Genomic DNA, 27,367 nt, shown 5'->3' on the forward strand with positions numbered 1-27,367 from the left:
TCTAATCACTCTCACATTCAACAGCATCTTAGCAGTTGACAAAGAATGATCAAATGAACTGAGAATTGTCAGCAGTTGTAGGAATGTAAGACTTGAGGTTCTCACAGCGGTGAGTATGAAGATATCCGTCTTCTGGGTTATTGCGCTGTGTAGTCTGGTCGATGTTAACCAACGTTTCAGAGGTCATACTGCCTCCGTCATCAGGGCGATGAATATGCCAATAGGGTGTGAGGTGCTGGGTTTATAGGCTGGGAAGTGAAAGGTGTAGCCTGCCCCGAGCCAATGTGGAGCAGGCATGGGAGTGGACCAATGGTAGCACGTGGGCGAGAGTGGGAGAGGGAGAGAAAGTAGAGAAAGGTGAGTTTGGTTGTATGGATCAGGGCCCTGAAAAGGGCCATGTTAGTGGTCTGGTTGGTTCTGGTGGCGCACTCTTGCTCGCTCTCGGAGTCCTCGAAGTGTGTGAATAAGAGGCTTCCAGGACCGGCTCAGGTGAAGTCCATCTTCCCTGTTAAAGTTATCGGGATGTAGTTCGATCTTGATCTCTTTCCTGAGCATGAAATGACAAATGAAAATCACAAAAACACATCAGTCAGGATAGCTGCCCTCTGGGACAAGTTTTTGAACCCAAGACCATACAACTATGAAGCAGAAGCGCTAACCACTCGATTACCATCTTTAGTAAAGTAATGTTCTATAGCTGACATTTAAAAATAAGTTAAAACCAGTCAGATGATGATTCATCTGTAATATTATTTACCAGAATCAAAGACAGTGTACATCACTATCTCTACATTACGTCACACTTTGATTGATTGATTGATTGATTTTGGATAACATCTGTACAGTCTGATAAGTCTTGTGCATTCAGTATCAAATTCAATGTATATGTAAATTCTTTATTTTCCTGTTACGTTCATTTGAAAAGATCTGAGGTGATGAGAAATAATTGTGTCCAGCATCCTTCACTTATTTTGCCAATTTGTGCTCTGTTCTGTTTGGTGTCTACAACAGTACTCCCACCTTGGTTCTCTAGGTAAACTGTCATGACATATTATGTATAACATATGATATAAAGTTTCATTCCATATATTTCTTGCTTTTTCAGATATGTTGCTGAAAAAATATATTGTTTATGGCCAGATTTTGTGTATGGTGGTAAAATGTGGACTGGAGTTTCTTGAGGTATTCAGAAAAGCTTGTAATCCTCCACAAATTGACATCATCCTGTGTTCTATTGTTTTGATTTTAATTATTTTCTGTGGTAATGTATGATATATTGGAAAGTATTTGGAAGGAAGTGGTCGCAGCCTGTTTCAAGATACTTTTACAGCATTTGCCTCATACAACTACGGAACAAACCAAAAAATCTCAGTCACAATATTAGCCCTTTGGACCCAGTGCAGCGGATCATTGATAATTTGTCATTCCACCTCACTACTCACAGACATGATGTGTTTGATATTACGAAGTGTTCAAAGTAAAAAGTAAGAGTATGCTCTCGTCTCACATGATATGGTACATTATATCTGCTCTGTAGATAATAAATTTTCGCCCTGCCATTCTTTTCTAAATATGCGAAAAGATGGATATCCCATGTGAAGGGGATGGATTAGATTGGATTTGGTTGTGATAGGCATGAGCAGAGCTACGTAATAGCGTTATAATCATTCTACTTCTGTAATTCAGTCAGCCCTCTGGTTGGGTTTTCCGGGTGTTGAAAATGAAGCCTTGGACTCCACACCCTTAACTGCTCCCATTCTCAACCCTTCCCCTTATCAGCTTGTGGTTCCCACCCAAATGATTTAAGAGGGTGATTTTTTAATAAATTTCAAAAACCAATATCTAACGGTCGAACATAAATTACGGTAATTTATTTATACTGCGAATTCTTTTGATTTGTTTCATTGCATTTTAGGATGGTGTAAACGTGACTAGACTTTTCAAAATTTTAGTCCTAGTTTACCACCAACGACAAAATATAGGTAACCGCTGATCATTTTGATCAGGGGGACCATGGGTGTAAACAAATGGTGTGTGGCGTACGTTTAACGGAAAAGATTGTAAGTAACGTTTTCGTGTTTAATCATTTGTGTATGTGCCTGCCATTTTAACGAACCAATAAATTATTTTGTTTTAGTATGCAGCAAATTGAAAGATATTAAATATGGGCTGTATTTAAAATAACCCTGTTGAACATAACCTTACTTTGGGTATTATCCATGTTATTACCGTGGGGCAAAATGAAATTTAGTTTTGTAGCATTTTAAAGTATAAAATTACGAAAAAGTACATTAATTGCGAGTTAATGTAATACATTTATATATGCACTACGGTATTACAAGTTTTATGTGTTTGAGAAACTATTATAAACAAGAAACAGTCATGAAGAAATGGCAAATTTCTACGGAGACTTGGCAAATCAAGTTGGAAGTGATGGCGAATCCCAAATATCCGATGTGGATCCTACACAACTGGCCAAGATGGTGCAGGTTAGATTAATGTCTGTCATAAATGCTTATCAAATATACAGGAAATGTATTAATATAAATATATGTGTTAATGATAAAGAATATTAATTAGTAATCAAGATATCTGGCAGACAACAAACACTGACTTTTGTCCCTTTTGAATTAAGGTAGGGTACATTTACCTGTCATACAGTATGATGTATGCTTTAAGTTGCATGTGGTGTTGGGGATAATGAATGGTGATGAAACAGGGAGGCTTGAGAAGACAAACTACCTTAATATGTAGTAGGAACACTTCTTGTTGAGAGGTATTTGTATGGGTAAGAGGTCTTTGTAGACCTTGCACATGGTAGCAAAGAGAAAAGTTTCTTCCCCTGCCAGGAATTGAACCCTAATTGTCCATTCTGTAGTCAGTTACTTCACTAACTCTCATAGTATTGTTAAAAGTTATGCTATACCATGAATAATTTTTGTTTTTTCAGGATGTTGATAATTTGGAGGATAGTCTCTTTGCTTCTTCTTTCAGTAAAAAACAAGAAAAGTCATCTTCTGCAAAAACTGCTGTTAAATCTGCTTTGAAGGTAAGTTAAATTTATCCTTTTCCCTGCCATTGATCCAGTGAAACATTTTGTTAGCCCTGCCATGATCTGAACAGTCTGATGCTCAGAGGCTTGATTTATGTTACATGAAATTTGAATTACAAAATGACATTACAGTATAAAATATTTGAGTTTGCACATTCTGCTTGTTTGGACACAAAGATCTCTATTATAATTGTTATTTAGTTATGAAGAAACAGTCTTGAAATTTTTGCATAGCCTATAGCACTAATTCTAGTATTAAGGGGGTAATTCCAAGAAATATTTACGTTCACCGGGTAGAATTATGCATTTTCTGTTTTATTCCAAAAGCACACTGAGACATTGAAGGAAGAGTTTGTAATATTTTATTTTGGTAGTGTAATTTATTAATTATCTTTACATCTGAGGTGATACCTTGAATGTCTGCAACATCGGTATAGTATCTTGCTGTAGGGGTTCTTGGATGTTGTCAATTGTTAGATAAAAATGTTAAAAGTTTTAAAAAAATACAATAAAGATATGTGTTTTGGTGGTTGGCTGTGTCTGCATCTTTCAGCATGGGAAAGGGGTTTCCTCCATTGGGTCTATCTTTATCAAGAGGCCTCTTGACAATGCCGTAATGAGCCATACAGCATCTGGGATGTTAGTATATAGACATATGTCGGCTGCATAAATTATGTTAACTTTCAGAGATTTAGTTTTCAAAGTAGTGTGATGTAATTTCAGTCTCCCTCATATGATGGAAGTACTGAGAGACTACAGAAGTCTCATGTGACATTTGATTCTCCAGACAAGTCATTTGGGAAATCTGTTAGTAAGAAGCCAATAAAGAAGAATATAGACTTTGGAGGTGAGTAGCAATAACATTCATCAAGCAAGCATACCATTAAGTATGTAATGATTAATGCATACTTTAATGCAGTACTACAGTGCCATAGAAACTACAGGTATTCTCCAATGTATGTGGCTTTGGGTTATACACTTTTATATACTGCACTTTCACTGATAAAGTTAAATGCAGCTGTCACTTTCGAGCTCCTGGTTTGAACTGCATGACTCATAGACAAGCACTACAGGGTTTTCTTTATATGAATCATGTATCACTTCATGAAAACAATGAAGGAAACTAACAGCTTACCTTTTTGTTCACTTCCAGCCTGGAACCAGGAAGTTACAGTTTAATTCAACCTTATCAGTGAATCCACCGTGTGTGGTTTTCAGTCTTAGCAAATACACTTATTTGAATGGTTCATTCTACATCATGTTCCTCATTGTGACTCATTTTGGAGGTCTGACATCTTGACTTCTCATGTCGAGGTTTGCGCACGTGCACATCAGTAGTGGCACATTAAGCATGATGGACAAACAGTTCTTTCTGTATCTTATTGGTCTTTATGTTGAACACATTTAAATGTAATGAATTCTAAGTTCAACTCTCTCAGCCTTTGATCCACAATCTCCTCCATAAACATTAAACCTTAATCTGAGGTTAATTAGTGATCTTCTGAAGTACTTTTGTGAGTGCTGATACTGCAGGAACTATACATGAGTGCTATCTGTTATCTGTTTAAGTGCAATCAGTGTGATTTAGATACAAATGTGTTCATGTATGTTGTGACAATTAGATCTTCAGAAGTAGCAAAATTTTCAACTTATGTTCATTGTTATTACTGATTTCATGTGAACACTCATTACCAAATTTTTTAAAAATATGTTTTCTCTGTACTTTTATATTGAAACATGTTTTTCATGAGATGTACATCTGTTTGTCTGCCTGTAACATTTTAAGAATTGATACTGGGAATATTACTAACATTTGCCATCAAATTCTGATTTTGGTTAAAACCAGACAGCAGTAATGCTGCGCTTTACATGAAGACCTACATGCCTTTCTGTGTGCAGAATTGACTGTGTGGGAAATTCTCTCATGTGGACACCACAAGGACATTGTTGCTGTTTGAGCCTTTATGTCAGTGACATCCTTCTGTTTGCAAGGACATGGACAGTAACCAAAATTTTGTGATGTTAAACACATTGACTGTGAAAACATGAGAAAAACATTTGGTGTAAATGTACATTTTCAGACTTATTTATAAAGGAATTCTATCATCTATGAGTAACACATGTCCGTATCACTGTATCAGGCCAAATTTTCTTGTAGGATTTATACTTTTCATACCTTACCTAATTTCTTGATTCTGGGCTTTGGCCCTTCTGGGACAGTCTTAACTGCAAGTATTTATGTTCGTTTTTAAACAGATTTTAATGCTGATGATCCTTTGGATGGTTTACTGTCAGACGAAGATGACTTTTATGATAAGAAAAAGAATACTGGTGTCTTTAAAAGTAATACAGCAGAATCTACTGGAAAACAGGAGTCAGGATATGACCCTTCAGAACCCAAGAAGAAGCAAAACAGATCCAAAGTGGTAGCAGAACTTTTTGGCCTGGAGGAAGAGAAGAAACAGCCACAGCAGTCTCAGAATGATGGGGACTCTTCAGCCAGCTGGTTGGGTTTGAAGGATCCCCTGCCTGCTGAGAACAAGACGCCAGAAGTAGCAAAATCATCCAGTAAAACACCAGAACATGGTATTGTACAACTGTATACATGAATAAAGTTATTAACATGTAATGAAACAAGAAATTCTTGTGGGTCTGTAGGTGTATGATGCTGTCTAATGATTCTTGAGTAGTTGGTGATGGTGATGACAATGACACGATGACATGTCACCTGGTCATTTTTAGTACTTATTTTCAGTATTAGGAAGATCAGCAACAAAGCAAGCCCCAGCTTCTAGGAAAGCAGGCAGTAGAAGTGGCGGTGATGATGATGGAGATCTTTTGGCAGGAATGGGTTTTGGAAGTGAGGTGCATGGTGCTGCAGGCAGACAGCCCAAATCCAAACTGGATGAGGTACTTGGTAAAAATGCACCTGGCAATGAAGGTTAGATTTATTATTGATGTTTCACATAATTCTAGTGAATAGAGTTGTTCTTACTTTATACTGTGTAACCCAAAATGTAACCTTTGCACTGCTACATATGCACGCATGTGTGTACTTTGGTGGTTTACACACTGCTGAATTATTTTCATTATTTGTTTAATTGTTGAATTGGGAATAAATTATCATCTGACTGTTCAGAAGATAGTAGAAGAACTGTGAGATTGGTTTTGACTCAAGATATGAACATAAAATGAATCTACACAGACTGTTCAGCAAGACTGTTGGAGACACACCACCTTTTGTTAATAATATTGTCTGAGTTCACTTCACTGCAGCAAGGGAGAGCTAGCTTCTCAGATGAAACTGAGTATAATTGATCATCGCTACAAACAGGTTAACACCGAGGGTTGAATGTTTGGTGTAACATGTAAATATGTATCATCTTTTCCTGTTTTTGTAACATAAAAATATTTGTAGTGTCCTACCAATAGATACTCTGAAGCTGACCATTTTCCTCCACCCTGTGTTGAAGTTAAGCAAGTGCTATACAGGCCTGTAGATATGGTGCCATATTTTTGTATTTCTGAGTTTTCTTAAGAAATTTATATTTATAAATTTTAGTAGCTGCACCTCCACTAACCATTTTGGATGATTTGTTGGGAAAGAAGAAATCATCTGGTGACAGGATGTCTGCAGGTGGAAATGCTCTGCACCCAACACAGGCAAGTTTTTGTCCAAATTGATGTGATCAGCTTTTGAATGTCTCTGTATAATCAAATTATATTATTTACATATGTTTTTGCATTGCCTAATAATTGCTTTTAACTATTGCCAAGTACACAGAATTAAAAGTTGATAACTGCATCCATAAGGTGGTTAATGGAAAATTCGCACTATTTCCATCAGTTTCTGAGATTTGGGACTGTCACATTAGTGTGGTGTTCTGGGTCGTGGTGCCATACAGTCATTGTTGTGTGTTGTCTGTGGTTACCTACATGACTATGTAGCGTCACAACCCAGAATATCACATTTGACATACAGTAGACTTTTGCTTAACAGGCTTAAATGGGACCAAGTGGTAGTAAGTAATAAAAATGCAGTATCAAGTGGCTTTAACTCAGCATAACAGTGATTTATCAGTTAACAGATACACCGTACAGCGCCATTGGTTTTCTTTTATTTCCGTTTTTTTTTAACTCAGTTTGTAAAAGATTGAAAACATAAATGGTGTTAATCACAGAACTTTCATAACAACATATGCTATACTAGTTACCATCTGAAACAGTACAAATTATGGTATATTTGTGAAGAATTATTTAATCATGTTTGAAATTTGGGGATTAAGAAAAAGAGAGGCAGTTAAGTGTGAGAGCTGGTTAAAAGAGTGGCATTAAGGGAGAGTGCACTGTATTATCAACTTACTTTACTGACCACTTCTTTTGAGTCCCACACTCCTTGTCTGTAGTTTATAAGCAGAAACTTGTTACTATGGTATAGCAGGAAACACCAATTCAGAGTTCCTTTACTTAGCACTGTTAGATGAATTACTGTAGGTACAGTGTCTTTTTCAGACAGTAAAACAGAGTGGCACAGCTTCCTTCCAGCCTCTAATCTTTTCCCAATAACCATTCACTTGATGACAGTTCACATTGTGATTGCAGTGCGTGTAGCTGCACTGATATATTCAGATACAGAGATTGGGGAGTTATGGCCTTTAGTCATCCACTACTTGAGTCAGTTGTGCTTATAATCCTTTAAGAGGAAATATGAGTTGTTCATGAAAGCCGTGTAATATGTAGAATGCAGTTGGACTATTTTTGAAATTGTAGTTATTATCTGTTGCAGATCCACGAGCCTGCAAGTGGTGTGTCATTTGGAAATTATTCACCATCTGTGTCAGCTTCTGGTCGTCGCCCCACTTCCCGACGTAATTCAGGCACGGCCATTGTCCCGGATCCTTTGGGGATCTTGTCCACTGTACCATCTCCAAACAAAGAGAATCACCATTTGTCTTCCAGCAATCTGGGTCATAAGACAGTTGACTGGCTTGGTGTTTCTGTTAGAGGGGCTCCTTCTCCAGTTACAGTACGTACTTTATACAGCCAGATGGATTGCAGGGAAACTGTTCTATCTCAGTTAGGACTACCATTGTGTTATTGTGTCCTGTGTGAGTTGCTCTTGTACACCTGTTGTCGTAATGATGCATCCTGATTTGTCAGTTTTTGTAGTTTTATTGATATTTATAGCAGTGTTTTGGGCACTTGTGAATATGGTAGTGAGCGTTTAGGTCCCATTAAAGGTAGGAATTTCTTAAGCAGTTGAATGAACAGTAGCATTTCAAGGACTGCGCTCAGTGGAGCTAGTTTCTTAATAATTTACACTCTTTATTTTAACTACTGACTTGTAGATTTGTCCATTGTGTCATATACGGTTGGCAAGTAAGAGCAGGAATAATGTTGGTTTCAACTTTTCTGTAAATTTTTGCTGAGTCTACCTACTGACACATACCATTCAGGAGATTTATTTATGATTTGTTGATAGCTGCATGCAAGGCAGGTCAAGGTCAACAATATTAATTCTTAGTATGAATACATTTTAAATGGAAATAATTCAGTTACATTGAAAAGTATAGTGGAAAAATAGTAAAACTCCTACATAATAGTATATTGGTACCATGTTTCATGGTAATGAAAGGTTAATATTTTCCATCAGATCTCTAGCTTCTCTGTCTTTTGACATCTGATTCTGGGGGCAGTGTTTACCTCTTTAGATGTTTAATTACCTATAATGAATGTTTTTTATAACAACAGTTTTCCGAGAGTTGTGAACTCTCATAGTAATGGACATCTACTGTAGTGATTTCATTGTCAGTGCAGGCTAACTCAGATACCAGCACCAAGAAAGGACAGTTATGTTTTACTAATAGTGATAATACACTGGTGATGGTGTAAACTGTGCAAATATGAATGGAACTAAAAGTTCTGGTTAATTCCTCTGCACTCCAGCGATTCATTCAAGTATGTATTATGATTAACTAAATACATTGTAATGGTTATGCTAGCCTCATCATGTTAATTGTAATAGGAATATTTCCAGAATTTACTGTAATATTATCCTTCAGCCACCCAAATGGCTTCTTTATTCTTGTACCTAGCAGTAAATTAAGAATATATTTTGTTGGAAGGCTACCAATTCTGACTCCCCGGAGAGACGCCAGAGGATTTCTGGAGGTAACCAGCCGCTTCCTGTCTGGCTGAGAGGTGGAGGGACAGTTATGGCTGAACCACCACACACCCAGCCTGATCCAGCAATGTCAGTGTCAGGAAAAGCATTTGTAGTACCAGCTACAGCATCAGTGTCCTTATCACAACCCATGGGTTAGTTTATTCAGAGTTACAATGCCAAAAGTGTTTTAAAAGTTGAGTGGTTCAGTTCCACTCAACCAGCAATGTTAAAAAAGGGTGTAGCTCATCAGCACAGCAGTTAACAATCTGGAAACTGTAGTGTTTTCTGTTGACAAACACTTAGAAGTGACAGTTAAATATGTAGCAAAAAGATGTCACAGTCTATATCCATGATAACATTTTTAATATGTACCATGGGAGGAGCATGTATAATTGTTGAACTTGTTAGACAGCCAGCTGTGCCTCACTCAAATACAGAGATTTGTTTTATGATCATGATCTTGTTAAATAAAACAAGAAATAAAGGAACAAGACTAATATTTTGTACTTATAATTTAGCAGTCGTCAGGTGCATTAATTTTTGTAATGTTTTTTGCAGTTTGTCATACAAATTGATAGTAAAGTAAAGTAAAGTTTGTCCCACTATACGCCATGTAGGCGTTTGGGGTGAGTGGAGGTATAGCTCCTCTCTTCCTTGACCTCAGCACTAGATGGGGGTGAGTGGTCAACATCACGCCCCGGCCGTCTTTACCCCCGGGAAAGGACCCCGGTACCCATTGTAGAGGAGGCTGGGTGGGCCCCAGAGCCGGTCTGGACACAGAGGCTAGAGGAAAAATCCTCTGCCCCTGTCGGGGATCGAACCCCGGTCGTCCAGCCCGTAGCTAGTCACTATACTGACTGAGCCATCCCGGCTCATTACAAATTGATAGTAGGCCTTGATATTAAATTATACAGTTGTTTTATTTTGTTAATAAACTCAGCCACTGGCATGGAAGTGCTGACTACAGGATCACAGATGGACCAACAGGTAGTGGCAGCACTGCAGCATCAGGAGATGCAACTGTTAACAGCATTGCATATGAAGCAGCATGAAGAGCGACTGTCTGCCCTTCAAGTGCGCCAGCAGGAAATTCTACAGCGCCAAGAACAGCAGCTGGAGGAGCTGATACGTCGACAAATTGAACGTCAAGAGCAGCTTGATGTGCACATGAGATCACAGCAGGAACGCATTGGTGCACACATACAGGTAGTGGGTGATGTTATGATTATGAAGTATTTTATGCAATGTTTTGTGGTCAGTGTATATGCAGAGTAGTGGCATGTTTAGGATTATATTTTAGCAGAAAGTTTTGAAAATTTATTACAAATTATACATTATTATGGATAGCTGAAGTTAGTTCAGTCAGTATATAGTGACTGGCTGTGGGCTGGATGGCTTGTGTTTCATTTTCAGTATGGACAGGAATGTCTTTCATCACAGTAGGATTTGAGGTTCTCATGGTGGTGAGTAAGAAGATGGATGTCTTCTGGGTTGTAGCGCTATGTAATCTGGTAGAAGGGTGATTGCCCTGATGGTGGAGGCAGCAAGTACCTGTGAAACATTGGTAAACTTCTACCAGACTACATGTTGCTACAACCAAAAGACAGCTAGCAATCATCTTTCATCCTTACCAAATTATCTCTCTGTTGTAACAAACCTGCTGTCCAGTGGATACTTCTGAATGATCCATCCTTTTTCTGCCATGAAATTTATGTTTTTAAATATTCGAGTGTTTTGGTACATGCCTATAACCATAACAGTAATGAAGTTTTCTTGTGTGATGAGCCAAGTCAATATGGAATAGAGTTGATAACAAGACAGAAACAGTTTCAGACGCATCAGAGTTTTATTCCATATCAACACAGACGCGCTCTGAAGATTCATTTTGTTGGTCACTATTATAACTTAAAATGTTATTCATATCTACATTTTCTCCCGAGATATGTAAGAGTGCTGTAAAATTTCAGTTGCTGCTTGCACAGCCAGTTACGGATCCAGCGATTGCACCTACGGTTGTAACTCCATCTTCTGCAGTGAATAATGAGAGTCAGGTATTTCAGCTTTTGTGAATTGTTCTTTATAGGATTAAGTGAATAATTACTTTGGATATACATATGAAACTAAGGTTGCCACTTCAAAGGCTTTCCAAGTCTGAAGATTTCCCCTCGGTCTTCATCCAGAAAAGATTGTTGAAAAAGTGAGACTTTGGGCTGTCATAACAGTGAGTATGAAGATGGTTGTGTTCTGGTTTGTAGCATTGTGGAGTCTGGTAGAAGTTTACTGATATTTCAGAGGTGCTTACTGCCTTGATTGGGGTGATGGTTAAGGAGCACCGGACACCTCTGAATTGTCAGTAAACTTCTTCCATACTGCATAACACTACAACTCAGAAGACAGCTGTCTTCAGTGTTGAAAAACATTGCCTGTCATAATGTTGATTTGTTATCTGTCATATATGGGGCATATGAACACCACATATGCGAAACAAGAATTATTTTCAGAAACCTAGTACTGATGTGAAAATTCTGCTGCAGTATAAATATGTAAAGCTTAAAACTTAATGTGATCTGCTCATAAAACATAAGAGGCATCAAAATTATGTGATTTCCCAGTTGTTTTAAAATATAGTGAGAAATAAAACGGTTTCGTGCGTTTGTCGCAAAAGTTGGGAGATGTGTACCTGAAACCACTTAAAAAACATTTTTCTCATTCTGTTCAACTATGTAATTAAGTATCAACATTTATATTTAACAAGTTCTGGTTCAGAAATGTGCACTATAAGAATTCTGGCATGCTCACTCTGTTATTGCATCTGATTTTACAATTCTTGAATGTGTTTAGTAGCATGGGAGGTTATTAGTTCCATCAGAACATAATATGTCTGAATTGTGCCAGTGACATGTTCATATTCTATCTGAAGTGTGGCTGCATTATTGCAGGCTGCAGTGGAGCAAGTAAGAACTGAGAGCAGGCATCTTGAGTCAGTCCTGGAGAGCCTGAAGGCTAAACATTTGGAGGAGGTGCAACTTCTTGAAGAATCTTACAGGTATTGTACATTCACCAGCAGACAGCTACCCCGCAGCCATCACCACCACTTATTACCATGGCCACAAATAACCTCTACCATGAGTCAACATCACCATTTAACCACCTACCATTACGGACAACCCCCACTACAAAAACTTACAACCATAAATCACCACTACAACTACCATGAAATTACCACCAACTACAGCCACCACCAGCTACACTACATACCATCATCCACAACCATCACCACCTATGACAGCCATCGTAAATAAGCATCAGCACTTATTGCCACCCTCACCATAACCCAACAACATTTACCACTACAAGCCAGTACCATCCTATGTACAATGATGATAATATGATTATGGTTTACAGTCGACAAATTGCAATGCTGGAAAGTACTTCTAAGAGACAGGAGCAGCGACTGCGTGCTGAAAATGAGTGCTTAGAGAAGGAGTACCAGGCCAAGATCATAAGAATACAGGTACATTTTAATCAGCTGTCAGGTTGGGTTAGGTTAGGTTTAATGTGTGTACTGTCCACAAATAAAACTATAGTAGTGGAGACTAGCTTTATTCACCTTTATTGCCCTTCTCCATCATGCATTTACCCATTTCATCAGACTATATATTAATTCTAAGGAGAATCTATCCAACCTCATCAGCAGTCCTCAACAGCTTATCTGAAAACATGTCAGCAATACAGAAGTTCTAGCAATCTGCCTGAAGTCAACAATATTGTAGTATAATTATTTAGTTCTTGTACTTTTTTAATAAAATAATTTTCATTGATTTTATAACAACTGATCCAATAGCAGTGCCTGTTTGAAATAAGAACAAAGTATGTTAAATTTTGTTATGAGATATTCAAAGTCTAACGATGAGTCAGGTGTCCTTGAAAGTCCCCCCCCCCCCCCCCCCCTCTTCCTCTCTAAGTGTACTATATAGTATGTCAGGAAAGTTTGTTCAATTTCCTTACATTTAGATTAATTTGAACTTGTACTTCATTTGTGAGTAGAGTTGTAGCAGTTTGAGAATAGAAAACTTACCATAAAATGGCATATTTTTAGCCTGGCAAGATGCGTATATACTGTTTTCATGTTCACAGAAGTTCCAGACATGTCCTTTATGCCACACACTGCTTTACATTATCTCTTCAAACATATATAAGAATAGCAGTTCTAGTAAAGAAACTACTCTTTTGTCTTATTTTACTATTGTATCATAACAATTTAATACATTAGCTGAACTACTTACATATTTCATCATGAATAGTTTGTGTGATTATTGATAGATGGTAGCACAGGTGATGATGTCATCAGTCTTCCAGTATATGTGATATAAAATACTTCATATGACAACTGATAAATAGCAGCATGAATAGTTTACATGGCCATTAATAGATAGAAGCAAAGTCAATGACATCAATTTTCCTCATGACTTCAAGAATCTGCCACATAACTGACTGCAGGAAATTAATAAGTTTGAACTAGCCTCTAACGGCATAACCTACGTACCATGTTTGACGAAAATCTGATTAGTTGTTTTCGAGTAGTAATGTAGCAGAACGTGTAGTTCCTAGGACTACCCAATTGATGGCAACATGATCTCTGCTGAAAAATGTGAGGTACACAGAATAAGTCCATCTGGTTACCTTTGCTTACGATAGAGCATAATGAATACCGAAGACCCCTGTGAAGGATTGTACCTTACCAAAGTTAATTAACATGTGAGGTCATTTTGAATTTGTTACTTTTCTGTGTTGATTTCACATGGAACAACCCATTGGGTTACTATGGCAGACAAATAAATGTTGTGCCGTCAATTTCCATTCTGGTCACATTGCAGGAGGAACAGGCTTCTCTTATTGAACAGCATCATTTGAGGTTAAGAGCGCAACAGAAGGAGCATGCGGAGGAATTGCAGCAGTTGAGGGAATTGCACCATCAGGATCTGGAAGAGGCTCGTAAGCAGCACTCGGACATGTTGGAGCACCTGAATAGAGCACGTACTATGGAGAATGATGCCCTAAAAGAAGCATCATCATACTCCAGGTGTGGAAATTGTAGCTTAACATCATTATCACCTCTGGAGGTTTCAATCAGAGTAATTCATCTCCATCTTATCCTTCCTTACATCTGTGCCCAATTTTCTTCTCTCATTTGATGCTTTTACCTTGTTCTCATTTCTCCTTTAATGCTTTTGTTTTTAATGTTGAAGCTTCCTGTTTTCATCTATTCATAACCTTTGTCCATACCCATATTTTAACAGCTATTATAATATTTCTACTTTCACATGTTTTCTAATATCTTGGTATTGGATTCTGTCCCCTTGTTATTTCATAATATTCCAAATAAATTCTCTCTGTACCTCTTGTAATGTGGTTGCATTTCTGTATACTCCATTTTACAACACAGTCAAGTAGGTAAGTATTTTACATGATGTGAATTTAACTCATTTTTAAATTTGTGAATTGCAAGCGGTATCGCTAACAGACTGGCATATTTTATCACATAATTAATGCCACTGTAGAATTTGTGCATTTTGGTGAGGGTATGAACTGGTACCAATGGTGGGCTCTTTTTAAAATGGAAATGAACTTTTGGGTTCCGTACAAGACATGGCATGCCTTTTTTTTAGGTGGGTGACTATTCTCAAGAAGAACTCTGCTCCATATTGTTAATTACAGTTAGTCACTGCAGTAACTGATGCTCATATTATTCTGAGATGTGTTTATGCAGGAGTCTTCATGCAGCCGTGGAGCAGTTGGGACAAAACAGCCAACAGTTGAGTGGGCTGCAGACAGAACTTAGCAGTCAGCACCATAGCCACCTGGATATACGAGAAGTAACTCTGCAGGCACGAGAGGTGGAGCTCAGAGGTACTCATTTAAGCTGGTGTAGTAACATTGTAAAAGGATCAAGAATACTGTGTGTGTGGTCCTCTAACTCATCTTGGTTTACTTTCCAGTTAATGGTTCCATAAGTAGAAATGACTTTAGACTGATCTTCTCAGACATTGATATAATGGGTGAAATAATTTCCTGACCAAGGGTCTGATATCTAAACAAGTGCAGTTTGCTTAACATATTTATTACCATCATTTGTTGCCATCACCGGGCCATTTGGTATATTATTATTATTATTTATTATTGACTGCAAATGGGTTTATACCCAGTGGCAGGGACCTACAATAAGACACAACAGAACAATGAGACACAAAAATCATCATCAAAAATCATGATGCTGTCAATAGCTTAGGCTATATAGTCATATTGTTTGGTGCCCAATATATCTATTCATTCTTCGGTTCTTGGGCACAGTGAATATTTTTTCTCTTTACTTTTACCATTTGTTTAATAGTTGCACGAGAAAATTTGGGAAAGCAGAGGACAGCCTCAGAGGAAGAAAGAAAAAGGTTGATTGGCCTGGTTTCACAGCTTGAGCAGAAACTTGCTGAACAGAAACAGAATGCTGAAGAGGAGAGGTGGAACTTGCGCCAAGAAGCAGCACGCCTGGATGCTACGGCCAAGGCCCTTGAGAAGGAACGAGAAAGAGCCATGCAGCAGATTGACAGAGAACGGCAAGAACTACAGGCAAACAATTGATTTTGGTCCTTCATAGATTAGTATTTCATATCAGAAGTGTACTGAAGGCAGTGTGATGCTAGGACAATCTTTATGAAAGTAGCATTTGTGTTGCAGATAATTATTTTTGACCATTTCCCAGAGTTTATTATACTATATTTATAATGTCTTCCAAGTGTAGGATATGTCAGTCTTTTTGTTCAAGTCTCTCTTGTGTTTAAGAAGATTGTTCTAGGATTTGCATTCTTTCGTGGTTCTGATATTCGTGTATTGCTTGTACATTTTCTTTTCTTTTGTTTTATGTTACTCATGTTGTGCTAATATCTTATGATAAAAATGAGTGTTAAACATTTACAATATACAGCAGCATTCAGATGTATTTATGACATTTGTAATTGAGAACAGCTGCATCTTGAGCTAAATACTTGTGGTACTATGGTCAACCCAAGTGTGACATGTACTGTGTTTGACTCTTGGAGTCTTGTGGAGGCCCAAAGGCTCAAGCCCTAAGGGGCCCACAACAAATAAGGTGATTTAGGTCAAGGAACCACCATCCCATAACCCTGGCAGCTTCTGGTGCAATAGCACTTCAAAGGCAGTATGTGCTGAGTTTACAAACAGCACAGTGGGAAGATTTGTGCAAAGGATGCATAAGAATGTGTCTTGGCTCTTGCGTGAAGCTGCAGTGCTGATTATCGTCCTTATCTTCTCCTATCATCAGGAGCAACATGCTTATCTGTGTCTACTTCTATCTGAAGTATAGATTCCTTCCTGGATCCTCACCATGTAGGCAGAGGCCAGGATAAAGATTGTACATAGAGAGTTCAGCCACTGAATCTGGGTCTCCATGGTGAGATGACAGTATCAAATTCCCTGACCTCTCCAGGAATTTAAAATGCCCAGAGATGTGAAAAGAAATTTTTTGTTACAGAGTTTGAAGGAGTCAATGTTATCGGAGCAGCAGACTTTAAGCCAGCAGCTTCAGCAAGAAAAATTGAGCCTGGCTTCAGAGAAATCTCGTCTTGAGACATTGGCTCGACTACACGGTACTCCTTCTCCTGATATTTTGAAGGTAGTAGAGTTTCACACATTTTGTTACATTTTAAATCTCTTCATAGACTATATATTACTTCTTCTTTCATGTAAATATTTATTTACTAGTTTTCTCTGACAGCCTGAGTCTATGTCTGTTACAGTGTAACACCATCAGATGTCATTACTGATTATTTTATTTCCTAATTCACACATTTCAACCCTTAAACTGTTTCCCTATGCAGCAGTATAGTGAGCATCAGCATCTGTTTACAGGATTTTAATTTTCTCCTTAAAATAATCACACACCATGTTTTCTTTTGTTACAGCTTCGTGCAGAACTGGAGGCTGGGCTAGAAGTAGTACAGGAAGCTAGTCAGCAGGCACAATCAGAGCGTGAGAAAATAAGGAATCAGCATCGTCGTCTGGAAGAAGAAAAGAGACGTCTGGAAGATCTTGAACATGATTTAACATCAAGAGCACGTGAGCTGGAAACCCTGTCACAGATGGCTGTTGCAACCAAAGCAGAAGGTAAATGGGCACTAGAAGAAGCCCGCAGGATTGAGAAGCAACGTTCTGAGCAGACTGCTGATATCCAGAAACAGCTAGTTGAACTGCGAGATCGTGAGAAGAGATTGGCACAGGTTTGTTACTTAATTTCAGGGACTAATAGTAGTATGTAATCTGTATTGTTATACAAAAACATCTGTAAACTTGCGATAGAAAATGGCTTCTGAGCATCAGTCAAAATTGTGACGAAGCTTGCAGAATCTTTCTGATGAGCTTGCTTGAATTACTAATAGAGAGAGTTAAGATTTATGTAATTTTTAATGCATTTGCCACTTTGAATTCTACCTTGTAAATGTCCTGTGGTGGTAGTGTGAAATATAAATGTTTTATAATTAAAGATTATGTAGCATTCATGATAAACCATTTTATAAATTCAAAGGTAAAGATAAAATTGTCTCTGCCTAAGCACCACACATTGAGGCTACAAAACTTGATCACTATGTTGAGGTGAATGGCTGGTTTCACACTGTAGCAGCTTCATCTCCAGGGAAGGAGTACTCATTGGATAAGAGGCTGATGGGACCCAGAGCCAGTGTGATTGTGGTAGCAAAAACTGCTTTTCCTTTGCTGGAATTAAATCTTTGAGATGATTATCATCTGGGAGGTTACATCATGTATTGTCCGCGAGGCACGAGAGTAGACCTGACATCTTTGAGGGAGGTGGGGTAGAATTCTGTGCTACTAGCGGACCAAAAAACACCCACAGCTTATACAGGCCGTACGTCATGAGCTAATGTACTGACTGACTGACTGATGGCACAACGTTCTTAGGTAAGATAATACATCACCAGCGCATGCGCAGAACCCACTTTCCCCCTGCCACACAAGCAACGGCTGACAAGGCCACGTCTACTCTTGTGCCTCGCGGACAATAGTCTGGTAGATTTGTTTACTGTCTCCATCAGGGCAATGATTTGTTAGTTTTTACCTGACTACACAGTACAGCATCCCATACTTGTCAATGTGAGAAACTGAAGTCATTTCAAGTTAAATCTTAGTTATAAAATCTACAGCTCAGTCATTTACTTAAGTAAGTGTTGCTCCTGTCTCTGAAAGTTCAGTAAATTTTTATTGGTGGAATGGCTCAGTCATTATAGTTTCCAGCTACAGTCAGGATGACTGGGATTTGATTCCTGGCAGGCAGAATTTATCTGTTTACCACTACATCATATCCACCTGTGTTGAACCCAGCGTCTATCAAATGTGTACTTGAGAATTAAGGTAGACTGCATGACATGCATTACTTTCCCTCTCCCTTGCAGGAGAAGGTGCTTCTGTCACAAGAACGTCTAGCATTGCAGAATCTGAGGGGCCAGGATCTTTGCTCATATTGCCGTCGCTCCAAAACAGTTATGTTGTCACCTCCCCCCACTCCTCCTGACCTTGACAAGGTAAATGCTTCTCTATTCCTGTACCCTAAAATATTTGTAGTTGGTATCTGTGTTTCAGGCTTTTCTTGTGAATATGTTTCGATTGTTTATGTGTTCCTTGCATAAAATGTGTTCAAAGACTGCATAATGGAGAGTTTATGTCTCTCCACATATTCATCTTTGAAACTACTTAACAGATTCGTTGAAGTTTATTAATGGTTGTCTACAATTAAATTTGTTAGGTGAATTTTATTTCAGACTGTATTAGTTCAGCTTAACTTGTACTTTACATGAAGTTCTCATTTATGAGCTTTATAATTTTTATCTAAAACAGCTCATAACGCAAAATACAGACCTTATGAAGACATGCAGCTGTTATTTTAAATATTTAGTGACAGCATATTTAAGGAAGTACAAGGAAGTGTTGGTATGTTAAAATTACTGACAATAAATTTTAGTCCGCAATAAATTTGTATCGAGGCCAACAAAGTATACAAAGTGACTAGGAACACATTTGGAAAGCATTTATATTTCAAATTTGCAGTCCTTTCCATTCTTTGTTTTTGTTTGATTTATGAGTAACCATCATCTTTATAGGCATTACTTACTGATTAACATTGAAAGAGTTGATGAGGCCATGAACACATTTACTCTGAGCAGTTGTGCTGGTAGCATAACTTCTGGCCCAGCCAGTTTTAATTGCACACTACTGGTATGCAGTATTTTTTTTGGCAAAACATGAATAGTAAACCATTTGCATATATTCAAGAAATCACTGGAGGTAATTGCATATACTGTCTTGTATCAGAGGACTAAACTACATACTTAGAGTTCATTGTGGAAGAGAAATATTTTGTGGGGTCCGCAGTGGCCGCGCGGTCTGAGGCGTGGGTCTTGTGCCGCTTGGTCGCGGGGACCGTGGGTTGGAATCCTACTCAAGCCATGGATGTTTTTCTGTGTTGTGCTGTCCTGTAAAAAGGTAGAGGCCTTGCGACGGGCTGATCCCTCGTCCAAGGAGTCCTAACGAATGTCCATAGATCAAGCCAACTAAGAGGTTGGGGACCCGTAAAGGGTACCGGAAAATGTACAAACATTGTTAAACCGGGAAAAGAAGAAGAGAAATATTTTGTCTTCTAACAGTCTGTCTGACTTTGGTCAGACAGATATTGTTGATTGAACTTAGATATACGAGCTAAAGGTTTAGTAACAAACCACCAAATATCATGTGTTATTAATGTTCTTAATGATGTTCACAGAGATTTGTGGACCCAAAGCTGATAATTATGAAGCTGGCAGCTGAAGATGAAGCCAGTCGACTGGAACAAGACTCCCGCTTCTTCAGTGCCCAGTTTTCAGCAAGCAAATGAACAGCTGTGCTGAGCTTTTTGGGCTTTTGGTAACTAGCCTTCAGACATTAATTTGTATTTCTGTATGATGTATTTTTTAAAATACATATATTTTTATAGTGAAATAAATGTATCATGAATTGTATCTTTGATGTATCGTGTTTTAAAATGGCTGCCCCTATAGTGGATAGCTAGGTATTTGGGAGATCCCAGGTTCATATCTTGGACCAAATGCCAATTATAGAATTTGATATTTTTATGGCAGTGCATGTTAGAAACAAATGTCAATTCTTTTGAGATTTTTTGTGACATTACTTAGCCCCTCCTAGCAAATTCTGGCTTATTATCTTATACCAAGCTGCAGCTGCTTCTTTCAATGTCCTTTAATTCATGATCCTATTCTTTGATGAAGTATAAGTCACACAGGTCTTAAAGATTCATTAAATAATCGAATAAACCAACAAACAATAGGATATTTCAGAATGTCTTGTGCTAGGGAAGTAATTCTATGCTGACATTAAATCTCATTTAATATTTATATTGAATTCGAACGTCTAATGTACACTTCCCAAAGAGATGAATTTATCTACTTTTATTTGTTTCCCATTTTTCCCTCCATTTCTTGTGGCCTTTAACATTATTTCCTGTTATGCACAAATATTTTCCTGATCACTTTCTTTCCAGTTGCCTGTAGATTATCATCTTCCCTCAGAGCAGGAGACCATGCTTTCCAACCATGTGTAAGAACTTGTTTGATTTTATTAATCTTTTATTTATTTGCAAACATTACAAAGCACATTATAAAAGAGAAGCGCATAACAAAGAAGTTCCTGCACCTCCATTTATTTGGTTTGTTAAGTGATAACTGAATTATAACATATTTAACAGTTTTATCATTCTAAATTATCTTATCCATTTCTTTGTTCACTTTTTCTAGCCTGTGCGTTTGTTGTCTTCAATATGTTTTCATTGTAGACTCGTAATAACCTGTTTGAATCCGTTGTTTTATAATGTACATACACCTTTTGCACTTGTTCCTTCCATTTGTTGCCTACAGTCTTAAATTATTTTTATCCGAGTGCTCTTGTAATTTGTTTCTTGATTTTTCACTTTTAGCCCTGAAGCACTATGTAGCAACTCTCCACCGTAGACCAAAATAGCATAGAGACCTGAATACAATCATGATTCCAAGCAAAGCTGCTATCTCAGTCCATACAGATGAGTTGTCTATGTCGAGCATTCTCAACACAACTTTGGGTTTCTTGAAGTGGCAGTATATGTCGTTACAGTCCAGATCTGCCCTATCCAACCCAAAGACAGTCAGCACTAGTGCAACTATTCCACACCGCATGAAGCTCGTCTTCATAAGAGCATTCATTACCCAAGAGATTTTTTCTGCAAAGTCGAAGCCATACACTGCCAAACCAAGAAATGGGGCCACGACCATTGGTCCCACTGCACACCCATTCTGTTGGGAGAATCATAAATCATATAAATCTAGCATTGTAGAATATATAAGATTTGAGGTTTTCACAGCGGTGAGTATGAAGATTTCTGACCTCTGGGTTGTTGCGCTGTGTAGTCTGGTCGATGTTTACCAACGTTTCAGAGGTCATACTGCCTCCGTCATCAGGGCGATGAAGATTTCTGTCTTCTGGGTCGTTGTGCTGTGTAGTCTGGTTGATTTTTACCAACGTTTCAGAGGTCATACTGCCTCCGTCATCAGGGCACCCTGATGACGGAGGCAGTATGACCTCTGAAACGTTGGTTAACGTCGACCATACTACACAGCGCAATAACCCAGAAGACGGAAATCTTCATACTCACCGAAACCTCAAACCTTACATGTTTTATGGACTACATATATTTTGTTTGTTTAGGCCCAGCAGGGGATATTTAACTGCATTTTATTTCATTGTTTCAGTTCATTCGAACCATTTATTTCTGCAATCCGAAATGTTGTCGGTATTCTCACTGTAGTGTTACAGTGTCACATTACAGATGCCAATCTGAGTACTGACCGTTACATTGAAGACTGATCCAATGGCAAGCCCCAGTCCTTCGGCCACAAGGCACACGATGATGGCAACGAGGGAGAAGAGGAAGAATCTGTACCACTCAGCTGGTAGTCCATTCAAGAAGTAGACTAGTGTGAGAAATATCATGCTCAGGAGAACCTGCGGTGTCAAGTAAGAGGAGTCAGAACTGTCATGCATGTAACTTTAAAAAAAAAAAGTTTAAAAATTGAATATCGCTTCTGAAACTTGTCCAAAGTTAGGTTGATTTTTTATCATTCTTATTTTCTAAAAGGAATAGCCCAGGTTATATTCAGTACTTAGATTAATTTTTTTTAACTTTAAATCCCTCCCCAAAGTTAGTTACGTCAGAGTTCTAGCATCTGTCCGAAACTGTTTTAATTGCCAGTTGTATATTAAAATTGAAATTCCACCATTTGATATAGTAAATCATGTAAAATAGTGACATCTGTTTCTGTCAAGACATTTAGTAGTTTTAATTGAAAAATACTACAGTTCTTTTGATTTGTAGCCAGTTTATTGTAACCTTATTATCTGATAAGAATACAATATTAGACAAATAAGTTTCACTGTTATTTTTAGCGAAAATACTTGTAACGTGATATTCAACATATTTAGGTTTGTGTGTGTGAACAGAAGCAAATTTGATAAGCAAAAAAGGGGCACAGAGCTGTGAACTTTCACTAAATAATAAACAGCTCTGAAATGTTTAAGAAGCTGTAAAAAATAGTCTTTTTAGTAAGCGAGAAGCAGTTTCGTTACCTGGATGGGAATCTTTGATAGTGTTAATGCCATGTAGAATGGATTTAGTCCATACCAACGGTTAAAATATTCTCTTTTCATTAGCTTGACTTCATTAGGAACTGTAAAAGGAAAATATCAAGATTGTTATATTGTTCTTGGCCTAGTTATCGTCATCTGCCAGTGCATAATAATTTTCACCTTTTGACAGATGATTGAAATCTGGTATGAGCACATGCCCCTATAGTCAGATCCTCCTTTGGGCTTCTTTAACTTCCGGCCTTTAATAATACCAGCGCGGCAGCTACCCAAACTTTTGAGGTGTGTTTGACACTGGAGTCTGATAATTTCAGGTGGAATGTAAAACATCAGCATGGCCATCACACAGAATCTATATTTAGCTTTCATTCTGTTGGCAATAATTAATGAACTATTAGAGCTAGACATGTAAAATATAATGTGGAAACAGATTATAAACATGCCCACAAATTTTACATAAAACATTATTTTACAATTACAAGCATGGCAATAGTGTGGATATTTGAAAACATATCTAACAAATTTAATATAACAGGAATCTGTATTGGTGGCTCTTATTTAAAGAAGTTCATTATTTAACTGTTAAATTATTAATTTATAGTTCTTACTGATTTCATCATGGGGAATTAAATTTCTGCCAAAAAAAAACGCATCATAAGTTTTTCCCAGGAACTTAGGTTTGTAAATTGTGTGGTGTTCTAGGGCAGTGGTATTCAACCTGGGGTATGCGTACCCCCCGGGGGTACACAAAGACATCTTAGGGGGTACGTGAAATTAGAAAAAAAAAATTATGATAAACATTGAATAATCAGGGCCAGATTTAGGGTTAGCTACAGGAGAACCGGACGTAAGGACATTCAACTTGTGAACGCCATTTCTCTCTCTCCCCCCCCTTTATGGAATTCTTATCTGGGGGGCTAGTTTCATTTTATTCCACATAGTGCTTTGGAACCTGAATAAACACTATTGGGCGGGATTTATACATGTAATTTTGCTTTGCTAAAATACCTTTGTTCCTTTATTAATTTTTATATGATAGGCAATAATATATTTGTTATTTAATATCTTGATTCTCCTTTTTCTCATTTAAAACTTATTATTTAATACATTAGTTTGGATGTAATTTATTTAATTTATTTTAGATGTAGATTATATACTATGTATAACTTGAATTATACACCAACAACTTTGGTGGTACAAAATTGAAGAGAAATTATATCTGGGGGTATGCGAACAATAAAGGTCGAATACAACTGTTCTAGGGTATGGTGCTGCGTAATCATATGAGCTGCAACCATTTATAAGACTACATGATGTCATAATACAGAAAACCACAATTCAAAGGTTTGTTTTTGTGAATACTTACAAAGTAATACTGGTGCCATGCACCAGGTGTATGAATGAAAGAGAATGACACTCATGCAGAACTTGACATGTTTGAACATTTCACTGCCATCTGAAGCATTCTTATATGCCACAATGCCAATCATAAGTGCGCACAGCACGTGATGCACAATCTGAAGTTGGAGAGCCATCTGTAAGAAACAAATGTGGTAACTCAGATAGATACTCTACATCAGTGGTCCCCAACCTTTTCTGTGCCTACGGGCACATTTGAGAGTTTATGAGATCGTGGCGGGCACCAACCAATTAACAAAGCCAAATTTTCTTTTCTCTGGACAAATAAGATATGGACACCAAATAATACACAAAACAACACGATGTTTAATGATGCAATCAAAAATATGTAGTTTTATAAGTACAATTATTATTACTCAAGTGGGAAGTTAGTGTGATATCTGGCGCTGCATTTCATCGGCCAGTTTTTCAAATTTGGGAGTGTAGGATGATGATGCTGCTCGCAAACAATCGTCAAGATGGGCGTCAGTAAGTCGAGATCTGTGCTTTGATTTTATAATGTTCATGGTTGAACGGCCTTCATCATTCAGTATAACCTCTTTCCATATCAACGCGGGCACCCAAAAAAAGCCTTGGCCATGGCGCCCGCGGGCATCGCGTTTGGGACCACTGCTCTACAGATCTGAATGTCTGCTTACTCTCAACCCCCAAAACAGACAACTAGGAACATATTTCATTATATGATACAAAACGAGTAGCATAGAATTGATACAGAGTTAGAGGAAGACCAGGGGGATGCTGGAAGGAGAATTTTGAGGTTTAGATGAACATTAAATTACTTAATTTATGATGTTGACAACCTCATTGCACTTGGTAACTGCTTTTGGATGTCAAACAAAGACTGATATATTGAAGAAGAAATTTGAAGACTTGTCTAAAATGCCTCAAATAGTCTGTTAATAGGTTTATTTAAGAGTCATATAACCCCTCATGTTAATTTTTCTTGTGATAAGGCCTCAGTTAGACTTCTATACTATGCAATTTTATTACATCATTTAGATGTATGGTTTCAGGTTTCAAAGTAGCTGCCGAAAGAAACTTAAGAAAATATTAAGCACAAATATGGAAGTAAAACTACAAAAATAAGTAAATTGCAAAATAAATATAGGCCTTTGTTAATGCGTTCCTCCTCATACAACTGCTAATTTCTTCTCCGCACTTTTAAGTAGAATTCTACGAACTCTCATGAGAATTATTAATATGGTTAGAAACAAGGATAGGCTAAATGTGTTCTAACCCTTCCAAAAATGGAAGAAAGGGTTTTTGCTCCTCACTTCAAAAGCACAGTTGATTTGAAATCTATTTTTACCTTACAGTTTGATTGCAGTAATTAATGATCCATCGTAGATTTGCAAAATTTAGTGTTGGAAAAAAAATTAACCTAAAAATTTTGTTGAAACCATTTCTAATGTATTAAAGATAAATATGACAGTGGTCTTAATCTTTGATGATGTTATATCTGAAATATAGTACAGAAATGGGCCACTAAATTGTATAATTATTACACTGCTAGCTGCAGAACGTAGGTTAAAGCATTCAATGAAAGATATTTCATATAAGTTTTTCCTTGAACTGTTGTTTCTTCAGAGTGCAGTGTCACCATCACTATAAGTTAGCACTTACCCTGCTGCGACTTATCTGCAGCATCATTCTCCTGAAAAGGGCCCAGAACTGGAACCAAGTTGACGTCGGGTAGTTCAAATCCTTCACCTGGCTCATCCGCCTGTACGTGACGATGCAGTGCAAATCGGACGAACTGCCATCGCTGGATGTGTCTGCGCCTTTACTTCCACTGGCTGTTCATAACGAAATATGTTGGCTTTTTAGAAACCATCAGAGTTTTTGAACCTGTTTTCATTCATATTTATTTTAAATGTTGAAGTGCAGGGGAATGAAATACAGAAGCAACTTCATGATTTATGGAATAGGTAACTACATTGAGTTTAATGCAAATGTCACTTCCTGGCTTCCATCAAGAACTGCTTTAAACAAAGGTAAGTTGATTTAAAAAGCTTTTATGGAGGAATACTTGACTTGTATCGTGAAAACCTTGTAATGCTTGGTGACATCATGCATTTGAGCCAGGAGTCAATGAGGGACAGTTGCATTCAACTTTATCATTGAATGAATTGATAATGAATTTAACAAACTAGACTTGTAGTTAAGGTGTGGGAAATAAGATATGCATGTAGAAACAGGATGTGAAATTGTGAACTTGATTGAGACAGTAGTAGTGGACTACAGTGCACATACTGATGAAATTTTAGCTTTTATAAAAGTGAAATTTTTTAATCAGCTGAGGAACTCTCCTTCTGAAGTAAGACCGCTGTCATGCGGTTAGTAATGAAATCAATGATAATGACAAGGGCAGGTCACAAATACAGAACAGTTTTGACAAAGAGTACTTTGAAAACACAATGAAAAATGTTAAAATGTATATTAAGGAAGCAGGCTGTGAGGATGGGGCCCAGAATACTTTGTCGTAATGATGGTGATGCTCGTCGAGTTTTATAATAGGAAATGTCTAGATGAGCGGAATAAGTATAAACTTGTCAGCCTTGCCATTTTGCAATTGCGTATTCCCATGAATTACTAAAATGTAAAGCACACTTTTTCTTCATTCAAAGCACCTTACAAAAGTAATGACTACAAAATAGGCCCAGGCCTATTTGAAAAAGTTCTATTGTTTGATTTTTTTTCCTAGGAGCTAAGCTATTCAGTGTTATTTATTGCTGTTGGTTTATTTTCTTTCATTTAGTGTCAATGAAGACATTTGTAATTTGGAAGTACAAATTATATTTATTCGTTAACTTCATAATGTGTATGCAAGAATGAAAAAAATTATGTGAACAGAAATAATTAACTTCATGTATTACCACGTGTATGCTTTTTGATAACATTTGCAAAATTAATTCACACAAAAAGTTGTGTTTTTAGAAAACTGATAATATATGTGTATTAGCTATTACAAATAATTATAA

General features: G+C 37.5%; 2 protein-coding genes across 11 annotated transcripts in view; one reads left to right on the forward strand and one right to left on the reverse strand.

The window, feature by feature from the left end:
- The first annotated feature begins 1,673 nt into the window (after positions 1-1,673).
- On the forward strand, positions 1,674-27,367 carry LOC110836390 (fas-binding factor 1 twitchy). Of its 8 annotated transcripts, none has more exons than XR_015537379.1 (21): positions 1,677-2,489; positions 2,951-3,049; positions 3,776-3,899; positions 5,309-5,638; positions 5,808-5,993; positions 6,615-6,715; positions 7,839-8,078; positions 9,178-9,370; positions 10,159-10,424; positions 11,186-11,269; positions 12,158-12,264; positions 12,624-12,732; positions 14,096-14,301; positions 14,989-15,128; positions 15,610-15,842; positions 16,765-16,905; positions 17,195-17,509; positions 18,698-18,826; positions 20,062-20,201; positions 22,076-22,340; positions 25,974-27,367. XR_015537379.1 is itself a non-coding variant. In XM_087357043.1 (19 exons), exons 1-19 carry the CDS (start codon positions 2,391-2,393, stop codon positions 20,170-20,172), a joined length of 3,210 nt encoding a protein of 1,069 aa, XP_087213169.1. In that variant the 5' UTR covers positions 1,677-2,390; the 3' UTR covers positions 20,173-20,296. The 8 variants fall into 8 exon arrangements, 4 of the variants coding, with proteins under 4 accessions (XP_087213170.1, XP_087213169.1, XP_021933214.2 ...); XR_015537380.1 differs by having other exon boundaries at positions 22,132-22,340; XR_015537381.1 differs by having other exon boundaries at positions 22,140-22,340.
- The window catches only part of LOC110836392 (ATP-binding cassette subfamily G member 4), a 36,822-nt gene continuing 30,345 nt past the window's right edge, over positions 20,891-27,367 (reverse strand). For all 3 annotated transcript variants that reach the window (XM_087357045.1, XM_087357046.1, XM_087357047.1), the window contains exons 8-12: positions 26,010-26,182; positions 24,334-24,502; positions 22,950-23,050; positions 22,173-22,328; positions 20,891-21,619 (exon numbers count right to left, since the gene is read on the reverse strand). In XM_087357045.1, the coding sequence (XP_087213171.1) occupies positions 21,278-21,619; positions 22,173-22,328; positions 22,950-23,050; positions 24,334-24,502; positions 26,010-26,182 (941 nt within the window). In that variant the 3' untranslated portion in view covers positions 20,891-21,277. The remainder of the gene's footprint in view (positions 21,620-22,172; positions 22,329-22,949; positions 23,051-24,333; positions 24,503-26,009; positions 26,183-27,367) is intronic.

Source organism: Zootermopsis nevadensis, unplaced genomic scaffold, assembly GCF_977971745.1.
Source record: "Zootermopsis nevadensis isolate Lab colony 2312 unplaced genomic scaffold, Znev_1.0 Znev_ptg000028l, whole genome shotgun sequence".
NCBI classification, from domain to species: domain Eukaryota; kingdom Metazoa; phylum Arthropoda; class Insecta; order Blattodea; family Termopsidae; genus Zootermopsis; species Zootermopsis nevadensis.

Excerpts from the sequence above, each read along its gene's own strand:
- LOC110836390 (XM_022077522.2), top strand. The coding sequence starts at position 2,391 with ATGGCAAATTTCTACGGAGACTTGGCAAATCAAGTTGGAAGTGATGGC. Across the intron at positions 3,900-5,308 it reads GAAGAATATAGACTTTGGAG|ATTTTAATGCTGATGATCCT; the intron begins GTGAGTAGCAAT and ends GTTTTTAAACAG. Across the intron at positions 16,906-17,194 it reads CTTCTCCTGATATTTTGAAG|CTTCGTGCAGAACTGGAGGC; the intron begins GTAGTAGAGTTT and ends CTTTTGTTACAG.